At 42.4% G+C, this 15,853-nt stretch overlaps 1 protein-coding gene across 1 annotated transcript in view; it reads left to right on the top strand.

Annotated features, from left to right (window-relative positions):
* The first annotated feature begins 3,761 nt into the window (after positions 1–3,761).
* Positions 3,762–15,853, top strand: part of foxo6b (forkhead box O6 b) — a 43,777-nt gene continuing 31,685 nt past the window's right edge. The window contains exon 1 of the mRNA XM_069176647.1: positions 3,762–5,072. Coding sequence (XP_069032748.1) covers positions 4,575–5,072 — 498 coding nt within the window. The 5' untranslated portion in view covers positions 3,762–4,574. The remainder of the gene's footprint in view (positions 5,073–15,853) is intronic.

The following is a 15,853-nucleotide window of genomic DNA, read 5'->3' as shown; positions in this document are numbered from 1 at the left end:
CAGAGGTCATTTGACAAAGGTGTTGGGGTTTTCAGATGGATAACACAGCTGACGGTTACCCAGGAGGTCAGGGTACGAATCGACGTGAAAGCAACATGGATTTGTTTAAAGAAATGTCTCTCTAGCCCTGACAGAGTAGTTTTGGGAGCCAACCCAACCTTATGTGTTTTCTCCTGAATCTAACCACATGGTTTTCCACTTTGTTTTCCTAAACCACATGATTTTCGATGCCGAGGCGAAGCAAAGCCGTGACACTGACATGCTGTCCTCTAGTGGACCGGCAGGTGTATTAAACACTTACACCTGATACCGGGTTGGGTAATGAGAGCTGTAAAACTGAGCCAAAGCATCAACATCGTGGGCCGTGATATCAAAACATTGAGCTAAAAGATCAAGAAAGAGCTTTGGGGAACTACAAAGTCCGGAGATAATTCTCTGTGGATTCATCACCATTAGCGGTCCCTTTACTTTTTGTATATTTCTTCAAAACTTCCTTTGAGACTGATGTAAAGCCTGGGTGAAGAGATATTTGGTTTGCGAGGTTATTTACCTTTCACTGCATCCATTTATTTGGGCACCAATGGACTTAGAGATCAGTAAAAAGAGGCAGTGTGCCGGAGGTGGCGGTGACAGTCAATATACATATCATGAATATTGGATGGTTAGAAAACAGAGGGACAATGGATAAACATGAATCTCGCACAAATCCACTTGGCACACAATCTCTTAATGTGACAAATAACTGCTGGAAATGAAACCCTAACGTAAAAATATGTTTCTTGGAAGAGCTGAATGTTTGGACTCTACTTGTAGTCACTTCATATTTTGCTCAAGTGACCACAGTATCTTTGACAAATCTACTCCCCCCGCATGAAACCATGTAATTCTCCGTCTGCCTTGTGTCGAGTCCAACCGTGTGACTCATGTTCTTCATGTTTACGCTGCAACGGTACATCACCTAGTCGTGATGACGAGGACTTTGCTGTAAGCCACAGCTGAACACCCTATATCCACCCTGCTGGCACCGCTTCAGTGTTTTCATTCCATATGATGGGAGTCACACCACATTCCTGTTACAACTTCTCTGCGGCACATAAAAATCTCCTCTCTAAACCGCAGAGCCATGTGTTTTGAATTTTCCCTCTGTTTGTTCCCATTTACAGCATCTCTCTCTTTTTTTCTTCTACTCTGCTTCTCTCACACACACACGAGCACTGATCGCTCGCTCTCTTGTTGATAGGCCCATTTAGTCCTCATGAAAGCATTCCATTTAGGTGCATTTGAGGTTATGGTTGTCACTGACAACCGGCTGTCAGAGAGTGGCAGCCTCTATCAATGTTGGGGGTTTCCAGAGGAGCTTACAACACAGAGCAGCTATTGATGGAGCCAGCTTTATGGACTGAGACCCACCAAAGGCAGTGGTGTATGACAAAGACAGCGAGGGGAGTTGGTAGTTTGAGTCTTTGACCCGTCAAGCTTAAATCACGAGGCCGTGATGTTCTGCACTTTGTGAACAGGAAAAATGTCCTCATCCCTTCACTTTGTCCGATGTGATTTTAGTTTGGTTTTAGGTCGATGCATGAAGAGACAAAGTTCCTGTGAGGAAATGAAATGGTTGTGCTATATTTATTAGGAGGAAAAAAACAGGAATAGGCACATCAATTAAATTTTATTTATATAGCACCAAATAACAACATGTTTCAGGGTACTTAACAAGGTCAAATCCTTACAACACAATTTTACAACATTATACAAAGGAACCCAACAATTTAAACTCCCCTTTAACAGAAGGAAAAACCTCTGACAGAAGGAAGGAAAAACCAGGCTCAGAGGTGGGCGGCCATCTGCCTCGACCGGTTGGGTGAGAGGGTAGAGCAGAGAGAGAAGAACAGCATAGAGATCCAGGACAATGAAGTGTTGGTGGGGTTGGTAACCGCAGACCAGAGACATGCAGCTCTGGGTTTGGGATATCTGCAAAAGAAAGCGGGGGGGGGGGGGGGGGGGGGGGGGGGGGGGGAGGAGACTGCAACACAACACAACAAACAGTAAGCAAAAACTATGGGAGAGAGAATAGAAGTATGTCAATGAAAATCAGTAAAAGCCTTTAAATCTGTAAAGTAGAACATTGACAGAGTTGTACATTTTTTAACTCAATTCCATCAAAGGAACTTTTCAAGGCACCCAAGAACCATTTAAGGAACTACATAAAACTCACCTGAAATCTGACCACAGGCAGTAGAGTTTTAATTTGCTCCTCTCATCGCTCATTGTTCAACCCATCCGTCCACCCTGACCTCCTTCCATTGTGGCTCTGTAACGATGCCACTTTTACTATGATCAAAACTACTATGGCCATCAGGAGGCTAGTGTTGTTGTCTTGCAATGTTTGCTGAAATTGATCACGATCACGAGAGGTCACTTAGCAGCAAAACATAACAATGGGCCACAATACGCTGCAGGACAAATAAGTCGTCTTGATATGGAAGGAAATGACCCTGCACTGATGGTAGTAGCTTTTAGTGTTCAAGGAACTGTTGGGGCAAAATGTAAAACACTTAGCATGTTATACCGTGAGTGAAAATCTAAACAATACACCTTTTATATTGTGAGTTTAGTCCCTGTTGTTTCGTAGTACCTCAACTATTTGGACATCGAGGTTATCACCTCTGTATTATTTATATAGACTTTACAATCTGCATTTCAAAACCATCCCAACACCTCTAGGAATTATATCCACATGAAATGATTCCGCACCTGAAGATTTACTTCCACTGAGACAGTTTGCTGATGCAGGAAGCAGTGTGGCTGACTTTTATGCAGGAGACTAGGGCTTACGCCCCAAAGACCTGCAATTAACATCTGCTTTTCTACCTGTAACCAAAATCTTTAGCTCCCCAACCTTGACCATACCATAGCCTCAATTTTTTTCCACTCCTAAACTGCCAAGCAAGAATTAAAAAAATTCTGGTATTGGCAGTTAAAAGAAAAACTCCAGGTCTTTCCGAATTGTCCAATAAAAAGTGCACATAGCTTGCATTTTGACTCAGTCTGTTTACACTTGACCACTTCAAAGCCAGTGAATTGTTAAACAGGTAAAGCACCAAGATTTATATCCCTGAATCGCATCCTGTGTGTGGAGAATACTTTGAAACAACATGATGCATTACTGGATTGATAAAAAAAAGAAAAAAAAGAAAACTGATATCAATCAAGAAATGTTACTTATAGATATGAATTTACTCCTAGTTATTTTATTTGCTGATTTTTAGTGTGACTTAAAACAACACGTGTAATCATCCTAAAGGATTCAGAAATGAAAAAGTAGGTTTTTACTTTTGGACATCCTTAAAAACAGAAACGGTCACAATTTCAAATGTTAAAACATTAAAAGTGACACGTTTCTTTAAAGGGGCTGCATTCATTGATTAGTTGCAGTCTTTTGCTGCTTAGATTATAAATAACAAAAACAAAGCAGCAAGTTACATTAACATGATGAATTGAGTTGATCACCAGGAAGATAAACTACACGTGCGAGATTTGCTGTAAACGCTAAAAATGAGTGCCTGTAGAGAAACGTTATTGTTGGGAATATCACCGCCACCTCACACACTCGCGCACACACACACACACCCTCCTCCCCCTCTGGAAACCTGTTCTGGAGGGAGTGACTTGATCCAGGCGGCGTCCAATTATATGGAAGCAGCACTTATTCCACTTTATTCCAGGCTACAGTTAAGTGGCTTGAAGCCTTCAGAGACACGCAGGCTTGTAGTATAAAGACAGAGCAATAGGCAGAGAGACGGTACCCCATGTGACATGTGCACGGAAAGCTAAAGACAAAGGTAGAAATATCCACACCAAGTGATGCGTCTGGCAGCGCGGAGAGGAGACAGAGGATGCTCCAAATCAAATCCATGAGGGGCTTTTTTTCTCGTCTGGAAATTCACGGTTTCATATAAATGATTCATGAGAGCCTGTTTCTATTTCTAAGGGAGTAATTGCGCTCGCAGTGAGTTTCAGCTGAAGCCGGTCACCAACCAATCTTGCAGAAAGACGCTGGTAGAGCTGGGATCAGAGCCTGGGGGAAATTCTCAAGTCAATTAATTTGGGGGAGTTTGATGAGCGGTCTTTTTAACCTGCACTGGACCTCATCTGTCACAAGGATCAACTGTTGCTGCAGCCGGAGCGAGAACAGAGACATTCTCCAAGTGTGTCTGCCTTTCACAATGGATGTTTGACCGTCACTTGGTCCTGCATGCAGCCACACAGCCGGTGTTGTGCAATTAACATGGAAGAGACACTGATACTGTTGTTGATGCCTCGGATACACCTTCATCTGTCCTGATGTGATGCCACATTGTTGCACTGAGGAGAATGATAATATCCCACACCGCTGCCGGCTTTTCATACTGGTTGATCATCTCCGTGTTTGAAACAATACAACACTATTCTTTTTTTCTTTGTACAAGGGACCAGTTTTGGGCATTTGAACTCACTGGCAGACGTCAAAATTGACAGGCTTTTTGTGATAGTGACCTTGCCCGGTTTTGACATCTATTCAGCGGGAGATCATCATGCTGATGATGATGGAGAACAGCGGCATGGATGCGCATCAGGTTGATATCGATTCGGAATTTGAGCCTCACAGTCGGTCGCGGTCGTGCACCTGGCCACTGCCGTGTCCCGAAGATTTCCCCGGGGGAGAAGAGGCGAGCCGAGGTCTGGCTCTGGCGTCGGTCAAAGTGGAGCAGTACAACGTGCCCGCATGCCGGGCCGAGAGAAAAGGCGGCGCACCGGCGGAGATCAAGCATCCAGCCGGCGCCCCGGCCCCGGTTGTGGTCGCTCCTGCCTGCATGTCCGGGGCTGCGCTTGACGTGGCCGGCCAGCTGCGCAAAGCCAAGTCGTCCCGGCGGAACGCGTGGGGAAACCTGTCGTATGCAGATCTCATCACCCGTGCCATCGAGAGCACCCCGGAGAAGAGGCTCACCCTGTCCCAGATATATGACTGGATGGTTCGCTTTGTTCCTTATTTCAAGGATAAAGGCGACAGCAACAGTTCAGCCGGATGGAAGGTAGGCCACATGAAAGAATTTTCTGAGACCACATGGTGAAGGTTTTAGTGGAGAAGCTACACTATATTTAGCTGCAGTTTGTGTCTGCAACATAACTCCTATTCTGCATATTTGAAAGCCACATAATTGACCCTTGGTTCCAACAATTTATATTCAGTGGCGTGTCCCCATGTCCCTCCACAGTACAGTGAGTGGAAAGGGGCGGTGAGCGTGGCTGGATACAGGTTCACTGGGTTCATCGTATTTGGGGATTGCAGCCTGTGCATATAGGAGAAGCCACACGGAGCCAACTCTCCCTCTTCACAGTTCCTTTTTGGATAGGCACCCTGTGACGCATGTCTGGTTTCAAGCCTATATTTCTCAGCATTCTCGGGTCACGCGGGGGACAGAGTGCGCCTCTGGTCCGATTTTCGGCTGCTCGACCGGAGCATCACCCATGCCGCCGGTTGGGTACTCGGGATAAACCGTTTGGAGCCACCCCCCCCCACCCCCTGCTATCCATTGCGCGCACGCCGAATTACGCACAGGCTGTACCAAAGCATGGCACAAGGCGAGGGGTTTAAAAGGACAATAACAAGAGAATGATGACATTGGGTGTCACAGCAAACAGATGTAACTACAGATTATCCCTTACATTCAAATTAATATGAGGTTAATCTAATAGATTGGTCGCTATAATCTACTTAAATTTACCACCCATTCTGTGTTAGGATTAATAGTCTTTTGTTTTCAAACCCTGTATTGTAGCTTCTCCTCATACTGTTCTTCATGTTTGACAAAGTTGAACTTCTGCATTTAATGTTTTGAATATTCAGACCAAGAATAATCTGGCATTACATGTTCAAGTAAGCACATCAACCAAGACCAAAACGGGGTATAAATTATTTTAAATCCCATGTGAATTAGACGTTCAGGAGAGGAGAGCAAAAACAAAATTTGAGTATTTGTGTTTTTGTGCATAGTGAGAGTTTCATAAGGGTCAGCACCACAATTAATGGGAGTTTTCAAAGCTGATACACTCTTAAGTCTGATAGTACTGAGAAGCAGTCTCAACTACTCCCATGTTTTTAAATTTGATAGCAGACTTTTACTGCCTCTGTATTATCAGGAGCGTTGAAAGGACAGCCATACATTATTCAACATAATGACAGCCTTAAAGATGGATGAGAAGAGGTTAGTATTTTAGTTGTATAGAGTTTGGGGACTCACATGAGACAGTTTTCAAAATAAAGCTGCAGCAGCTCAGATTTCCTGATTTTTTTTTTGTTCTCAATATGTTTTGAACACTGGATCCCACAACTCTCGTTTTGCATCTCGAAAGTGTCTGTCTGACTTTTCATGGTATTAAACCTTGCACCTCCAGTTCAATAACACGGGCTTGTTTGTTACAAATCACAAGCCGAAGCATAGATGACCCTGCTGACAAAACTATGACATCATCAGGGTTATTTTTCCAAACGTTGAAGCTCCCTCCCTAACCACAGTTAATATATATTTTTTCCAGGCAGAGGAATATTTGTAATAATTGAACTGAACTTTCTGTGTAAATTTGGCGGAGTGCCCCTTTAAAATTATTTTTTATGCTTTTTGAAGTAGCATTTTTTCACTTTGTATTGTTGCTTGACTGAGACAACCAGAGGATACTGTATCAAGTACAGAGAAGAGGAAACACGAGTCGCAGCGGGATTAACGGGCATTTTACACCATCTGTGTGGGACACTGAGTTGGTCTGAAATCCTCTCGCTGCTGCTCCTGTCATGTTATCATATACTCACAGCATTTTGTGATAAGTACCACTGTCTCTCGTCTTTTTGTCCCTCTCACACTAAAGCTTTCCTCAGTGTTTTGACTCCACACCAGCCTCCACTGAACAGTACCGAGACGCAGATTAATCTCCATCTTAAAATCGGAAAAATTGGATTTAAAGCCGGGGTGTAAATCCCCGTCTCTTGTTTTGCACTGACCAAGGATGCCCAGCTTGATGCCTGGCTGACTCCAGTTGCAGCTTTGCATGGAGGTTTTGATTGGCCAGTCCGGCCAGGAAGCTGATTGGCGGAGAGAGGTTACGAGTCCGAAAACCAACTTGATTCAATCATAACAAAGCTCAACAACAATAACATAGAAAAAAAAGAAAGGAGAGGGGGGAGACGTATACACACATGTTGGACTGCAACAGTTGGCAGCGCCTTTAATGAGATTTTAAACTGGGAGGTACAGAAATGTTCACCATAACAAACAAACACATTTACGTACAATTTGTATCCACTGTCCCACTGTCTTATTTGTTTCTGGTTAGACTGAAGAGCTCTGATGGAAGGTGGGGTTGGGGTGGGGTGGTGGAAGGAGGGTGTATATGGATGGATGGATGGGATGAGTGGGAGGGAAATAAGATCCAGAGTCTTGCTATTAAAAGCAGTCTTTAAGAGCTGTTGTGTAATCCTGTCTGAGAGCTGCTGCTCAGTCCAGCCGCTGGGCTCTTTGTCTTCATCTGGGCCAGCAGCTTCTCCGGCCCCTTAATACCACACACAAACAAACACACAGTGTATACATACTGTACGCACACACTGGTGAGGTGTCAGTCACTTGTTCTGGCGTCAAGTGAGCGGTGGCGGTGGATTGGATTCCTTTCATGCGTTCGCACACTTCTTGTCTGTGTCTTGTGATAGTGTATGGATTTCTTTGATTGTGGTCACACATACTGTACAGACACACACACACACGCACGCACGCACGCACGCACACACACACACACACACACACACACACACACTGAGTGTTGCGTATGTGTGTGGCAGCAGGGTTGCTATGATGACTATGTATGGATTTCTCCGACTGTGGTTAAGTAATTGTGGTCAAGTGTTTTGGCCATGTTTGTTTTTGCATCAGAAGTGGGAGGCTGTGTTTGGTCGTGTGAAGCAAGTTCAGCTCCGTAGGTAGTCACGGTGCCGGTGAGGGGGGGCGGTTCGCGTTCTCTCACACATATACACACACTATAATGTTCATTTCACAAGTGAATGTGTGTGGGAATAGATGTGCTGAGCTGTGGTCTGTCTGCAGGCTGTTCTGTACACGGATGCAGCAGCAGGCAGGTAGAAGCTCTCTGACTCTACCTGAAGGCTTTAACAGCAGCATGTTAGAGGCACATCGTGGGCGTATGACTGTTGTAATCACTTTGGGATATAAAGACATTCAGAAGAAGAATGAATTCTTATTTTTGGTCTTTAACTCATTAGATTTGCCTTGTTTTATGGTGTTTCTCTCCTGCGGTTGATTTAACATTAGAATCAGCTGCAGAGATTCTTACATTTAATTACCTTCATTTCAGCCAAGTCATATTTTCCCATCTATGTGATTGCACATGAATGTAGCTTCCTGGCAGAAGGTTTGATCAGTTTTCAGCTGCACTTCCACGCAAACAACTGACAAAATGTTTAGTCGTCTTGGGGCACTCTGGTGGCTGAGGGGCATCTTTCCAAACATGAACTGCAATATCCACGGTCCGGGTCTGGCTGGTGGAGGGAGTTGAGTACCATTCCCCATCTCTGTCACGCTCTCACACTGACTGTATATAAAAGTGTTCGTAGCTTCCAGATGTGAAAAATGAGGCCAATGCGGAAGTGCCTTAAGCTGCAATACCACCGAGTGCAGCTAGAGGTTGGTTCCAAAAAGCCTCCCGCTCCATAGACTCCCATTCAGCTAGTCAATACAATGTCTCCGTGAGTTATTTCGGGAAGCTATCTTAAATCGCTCCTTCTTATTAGTTTTCTGGTGGTCCATTTGAAAATAATCCCATCATTAATTATAAAAAAAAGTTCATAAAAAGCTGTGTTTTGGGGGGCGTGTCTGTTTGATTGACAGGCCTGTGGTGCAGTCCGTCACGGCTATTGGTGGGCGGGACGTAGTGTGTGAACCTCTTTAACAGTACTGTCATCGTTGCAAAAGCACAACTCAGGCAGATTTCGTTAACGCTGGCACAGTTCCATCAACTGTTCCAGTAAGTTATGACAGTGAACCAGACTGTAAAATATAAAGATCCTGGAGCTATCTCACTGAAAAGGAATGTAGTCCTTTTTAATGTTATCAGCTACACATGTGCTTCTCCTGCAACAAGCCAAAATGTCTGCTGTGAAAAAGCTGTTGGCTTTATTCATTTGGAATTCATTTAGAAAGAGTTAAAATCTCAATCTCTGTGTCATGTGTTTAATTACTCTGGGGAGGAAGTGGAGGGTCTCGATGGGGGGGGGGGGCAGGTTTTGGTCTCAAATTTACTGCAGCAGTTAGGCTCAGTGGGGTTGAAAAGGACTGAGCAGGTCAGTTTTAGGTCAGTGAGGAACAGCTGAGTGTCGACAGGGGCTGAAGACAAAAGAATTAAACATAATCATATCAGGAATAAGCTCTCGTAAAGCCTCACAGTGCAGACTCTGGAATCTATTGCAATTCAATACAACAGCTCTACCATCAATTTTTTGTTTACGATGCTCATTATGTTCAGTCTTTGACGACTTTGTCAATAAGTGTGTAAATTCAGTCACACATTTAAAAGGTAGCGTTGCATGGATTTCATTATACTGAGAGATTCCTCTCGTTTTTTTCTCCCTCACTTACACACGAGGTGATCATAGTATAAGAAACAGCTCTAAATATAATTCTGTCCAGTGCAGCAACATCACTAATCCTTATCACAATGCTAAACACGCTGTATCAAAACCTCTATAACAGTGTCCAAAAATGAACAGCAAGGCTTCATAAAAGATGACTTTAGTGTACGGCAAACAGGTGTATTGGATTGCTTCAGACTGTACAGGTGTACTTAACAAAAACACCAAATGTGTTTACCCAAATAGAGTTTAGATGCGAATCCAGCAGAACACAGGAGTTTTGAAACTGCTTTCCTTTTCATAACACTCCCAATAAAAGCTTAAAGAAGATCATCTACAGGCACTATTTAGTACATTTTCCATAAGTGTTGATTATGTTGTTAAAGAGCTTAATTTTAAAGACAACGTAATCATAAAAAAGTATGGAGTATAAAATCTTCTGTGTTTTGATTGCTATGTAAATTAAATTGATGTCATCCCTAAAAATAGTTTATTTCTCCTTCCTCTACTTCCCTGATTTCTGAGTTAAAGTGGATCTTTACGTCTAATATGTTCCTAATCTGCTTGTAATACATCACAATGCACTTCACATAAAGTATCACCGCCCACGCTGATGGCCATCACCTTGTTCTGCTGAGATTCCACTTGTGGGAGATGGAGAAGAAAATAAGGTGCAGAGCGCAGGAGGGAGAGAGAGAGAGGGAGGGAGGAGTGAGGGGGCAAAGAGACATTTTGAAGAACAAGGTATTATTTGTCTTGCCAATAAAACCTTTTTTAATCCTTGAATTGGATTTGGAATTGAGTGGGAGAGGAAGAGAGAGGCAGAGAGAGAGAAGATAGAGCGAGTGGTGGTGGTGGCCCCTGCTGCTGAGCACATTGATAGCAGCCTTAATGCCTGTGATGCTCCAGTGCCAGCCCAGACAGAGGGGAATTGGTTGGAGATGGTGGAACAGGCTTAGAGGGTTCCCTGTGCCAGCCGGCCTGGCGCTGGCTCAACAGAAAGCCCTCTGCACCGCTACACAGTTATTGTTATTATCACAAAGGCGCAGCAGAAGGAGAGGCAGCTCTTGAGTTGGCGGGCTTGGCACTGGGTTAACTGGGGGCGGGGAATGGGAAAAGGAATTTGGAAGGCAAGGGGGGGTTGGTTGTTGGATCTGAGACTTTGGTAAAACTCATCTGATCAGTCCTGTGAATGGAAGGAAAGCAGTTGGGAAAAGTCGTTGAGGGCATGAATGGAAAAGGAGGCCACGCAGAGACGGACAGATTCTGATCCGAGGGGATCAGTTGCCTTGTCGGTCGATGCCGAGCTTCAAAAGGCATCTGAATAGATATCACTTCAATCTGGAGAAGTGCGAGGATGTAAACAAGGGATGCACCAGCAGTGGAGGCGGGGTGTTCACTGCTTAAAATGAGTCATAGTGGTTGGAATGGAACATAATATTCTCGCCCTCAACCCTCACACTTCAATCGGTTGGAATAAATCAGCTGGAAGAAAACGTTGAGAAACTCTCTACAGACGGAAATTCCAGAGAGAGAACCAAGTCCAGACACAAAACAGTCAGAGGCAGGCGGATCTTGGGATTCATGCCTGGTGGTGTGTCGTAAAATGTCGGCCCAGCACACATTCTCTCCGTGTTGTCTACCAGACCTCGGGGTTTCAAAATGTTCTGGTGTCTGGATCAGACGATGAGCAGAGCACGAGTCAAAAACATTCAGTCCTCTGTCCTCGCTGTCAGACTGTGACTCAGGAACAGGCCACCACATTCTGCTGGTGCATTGCGAACCTTAAAGGACCACACCAGGGGGTCTTACACGCTGTAGCTCACTTTCAACGAGTCACATCCACTGAACTTTACATCACAAATAAAAAACAAATCAAACTATGCTGTTGTATTTTAAAGATGTCAAAGTATTTAATCATCTACTGCTTCAGGAAGCCATCGGTTTCCATTTGTTTGTTCAGAATATGGCAGTCGCTTAGTAGACAAGGACAGCGAGCCATGTATTAACAGCATTTTTGTGACCATTTTCAAATGCATGTTATACAGTTTAGTTTTGATTTTTTTATTGAGAGCCCCTTAATTTTTTTTTACTTTACAGCACAAGGAGTTATTCTGCAAACCTACTCTTGCATTTTAGAAATATGGTTGAATTTTGTCAACCACTTCAGCCAGACATATATTTCTATTTAGTATGGAAATCTACTGAATAAACAGAACGTTAGGTTAGTTTTGCCAGGTAATGCAATACAGAAGTTTTGCTTACATTACACAAGTACTTGAAAATAATGTAACATTGAGAAAAATGAATGTTAACGAGATTTATTTGAATAAATGTCAGTTGTGGTCAAATTAACTTGTACATGTTAATTTCAGTAAAAACAATTTACCCTAATCCTAAACTTAACATTTTAAACAGTGTACTTATAGCTCTAATTTTGGCCTCTATTGAAACCAAAACACGTCAAGACATCAGTTCTTTGACGGTTTAACGATATCATTATCCAGTCTTGGATCATCCACACCTTGTTAGTTTACTCAATCAATTGTGTAGTTAGATTCGGATTACTTTATATAACTGGATTAATCAACAAATGGATGTTCAATGAGTCTGTTAATGTTTTGTTTTTTTCATAAGGAAATAATTAGAATTGAATGGCTGCCTGAAGTGTTCGACGCCAAACATCCAAATGTGTAAAACACTTGTGTGATTGTGTGATTTTCATCTTACAAAAATGTACGCGAGCGCTTCAGACATCCATTGTTTTCCATTCATTTCCATGTAGTATGAAAATCAACCACATTATTTTACCTAACAAGTGGCCATTTTACAAATCATGCTGTTGTGTTTTACAAATTTTGGTATTTGCTGTCAGTCAGCCATTCATTTCCATTTATTTCCTAAAGGACAATGACTGTCTACAGTGACGACAAGATACATTCAGAAAATTTTATGACACAATAGGGTGGTTTTCAAAATGCTTGCTTTTAGTGTAAAGTAAACAACTGGTTTCCATTCATTATGAATGGAAACCAATTTCTGCTTGGAGAGATGGAAAAAAAAATTACAATGTCAAGTGTGATATCATATACACAATTTGAAATTAAGAAGCTAAAACATGCTCAGTGATGTAGTTATCATAAAAAAAGTTATTTCATATTTTTGCAACCATTAACTTCAAAAGCTGAGAACACAATTCAACAGCCTTATATTTTCCTAAATTGTTTGATGTCACACTTTGAGACTAGTTAAACATTACACAGAGAGTTACTGTGCAGTCAGTCATCCTATTAAAGCCATCAATTCACAGCAGCATCAGACTGAAGATAATCCCCCTGGAATCACAGAGGACATTTTATAATGTAATCATGCATCTGAAATTGCACTAAATTTTAATGTGATTAATGACAGAGTTGCCTCATAAAGTATTCACCCCCAACTTTCTTCATATTGTACTCATTATAGTATGCACCAATTTTAATAAATCATTATGCACTCACAGTGTGTTTATAATGGATTTTGGATGCCTTATGGTGCCTTATGAGGACCACTTCAAGTAATGTGTTGCCCTTATTTTTTACTGCAAATGGGATTAGTTTTTGAGTTCCTGCACATGGTAAAATGGGTTTGATCGCGGTTTTGTATGGATCTGAAGATTCCGTGTGTGTGTATGTGTGTGTATGTGCCGCTGCTCTTGTTGTTGTGTAGCTGGGCCTGATGGGAGTCCAGGTCCGGGGGGTACAGCTCTAGTTAATAATTCAGATGAGGCTCATTATCAAGGCAGCGCAGATCTCTCTCTGATTCCACCTTAATTGCAGGCAGGATGTGCCTCTCAGACACTCTCAAAGTCACTCCCCCTCCTGTCTGCAGCTGCAAATGACTACCACACACACACACACACACACACACACACACACACACACACACACACACACACACACACACACACACACACACACACACACACACACACACACACACACACAGATCTCCAGTGGTTCTCTTCCAGACCTCACCTCTACACAGCAGGTGCCCTCACTGAGATCAGGCCTGGATCTCTGCACGAGCACATGAACGGACATTTGGAGATGAGTAGATAAGTCCCACCCAGAGCTTTTGTCTGTCACAGAGTATCGACTCTGTGGCCAGGCACGTGCTCCTATTGAGTCACTTACATTTTTAATCAGATCTTCATGAGGGCTTTCTCCTGTCGGAGGGCTCAACAAACTAAGATTGATGGGAGGTAATCAGTCAGAGGACAGCAGCCCTGTGATTAATGCTGCTGGGGAGTGAAGCTCCCAGCGCCACGCTGGACGACCCAGATCATGGCTTTTCAACCCCAAATCTTCTGAAAAGCTGAATTGTGGAGGGCATGTAAAAACAAGAGAACCGCTGTGGTTTGACAAGTACTATCAGACGAATGTTTCATTTACATAATAGACTGCTATTTCACGGTGAACTTATTGTTTGGAGACAGGTGATTACTGTGTAGTAGATGTTAGAATTATATTCAGCCATATGTACAAAGCCTTTGTCAGTAGGAAGTTGGTGAGAAGATATGGACGGGCAGCTCCTTGGTTCTAGTGTTTTGGGGATTGCTAACATCGATCTCTGAGTTAGTCTGACTTGAATTGAATGAATCCTTTGACATGAGGAGTTTTCTTTCCAGTGTGCACTTGTTGGACCTCATCCTTATTCAAGAACAATTGTTGTGAGATGACTCCTTTCAAAGTGGTAAATACAAGTGCTTTTAGAGAACTTGTTGCATTTTTTATTATATTGAAATTTTCTACTAAAAATTGTATTATTGATAGATTCAGAGCTTTTAGTGACGTACAAACATTCTGCATTTTTACAAATATTAATGTAACACTTTTGACAAAGGAATTATTGATTAAGATTGCTGGTGAAGCTAAAAGTGGGGAGGCTGTACTTTGCATCTGCACTGTGCTTTGAACTAAATACTTAATGTATGTCTGTATGGAAACATACCTCAAATGCAGAGATAACTTACTGATGTTCCGGACGTGTCATTTTCACCAAGTTCACTCTTTTACTTTTACCTGAGGCTGACAGAAATGTCAATAATTTGATAGTTGACTGTCCCATAAAAAATGAGACATTGTGACAGTGAGCTAGGGAGGGAGTGAGGCGGCCTAGACCCAAAGCGTTGGAAGAGAGGGGCTCGAGGTCGATGGATAGGTAAAAAAAACTGGAGACTGCAGTTTTTTTTTTCTTGTTTTAAACAGAATCAAACGTTACTTTTAACCATGATGGTGAAAAAAATTGCCAAACTAAAACCCTTGTCTTTCCTCAAACCTTTCCAAGTGGTTTTTGTTACCTAAACCTAACCAAATAGCTTTTACACTCTTATGATTCGTGTTCAGAATGTAGAGAAGACCTGTGTAGTTGCTTGGGTTTGATGTCTTGTTGGTTTAGTTATAAGCCAAGGTACTGGAGAAAAACATTGACCTGATGATAGCAACTCATCCTGAAGTGGGCATGAATGAATGTGAATGTTCACATAGTCATTTTAAGGCATTTCAATCAAAGCCACTCTTATCGATTATTAAATTAAATAATCACCAGAATCAATTACAACTGTAGATCCATCCTGGCAAGATGTTTTAGTCTAACAAACCGCCATCCACACAGCCAAGCTACGAGCAAGGTTAAAGATACAAATAAAATTACCATATTGGCAGTCCATGACAAACCTCCATAAAATATCTTGTTTTATTTGGGCCAATATGACAATTTTATGTAAAATCATTAGGATACGAGAATTTATGCATGACAAAATTATACAATTCAGAACATAGAACATTTCTTACACTCCAACATCTGGCTGTAAAGAAACATTCTCCACTGCAACAGCATAACATCATGAACTGAGTCTTCTCTTGTTTCGCTCTAGGACTGTCACGTTGCCTTGATCTGATTCTCATCAGGAATCACTGTTACAACATGCCTTTTTTGGCATCACGTGATAAACGATTCCCTTTTTTCTTTTGCCACAATCAAAGTGGTTTAGGAGACAAATATATTCTTGTATGAACTCTATTGACTTTGCCTTATTTACATAATCTAAAAAAGACCATATAAACTGTCATGTGAGATGTGAGATGGACGTTACAGGATTAGACTGGTGGAGTTTCAGAAATATTTTTGCACACTGACGGA

Source organism: Embiotoca jacksoni, unplaced genomic scaffold (genome assembly GCF_022577435.1).
Source record: "Embiotoca jacksoni isolate LCO1_2020_lvr unplaced genomic scaffold, fEmbJac1.0.p SCAF_7, whole genome shotgun sequence".
Taxonomy (NCBI): Eukaryota; Metazoa; Chordata; class Actinopteri; family Embiotocidae; genus Embiotoca; species Embiotoca jacksoni.
Note: the sequence above shows the minus strand (reverse complement) of the source record. Positions and strands in the feature narration are given on the sequence as shown.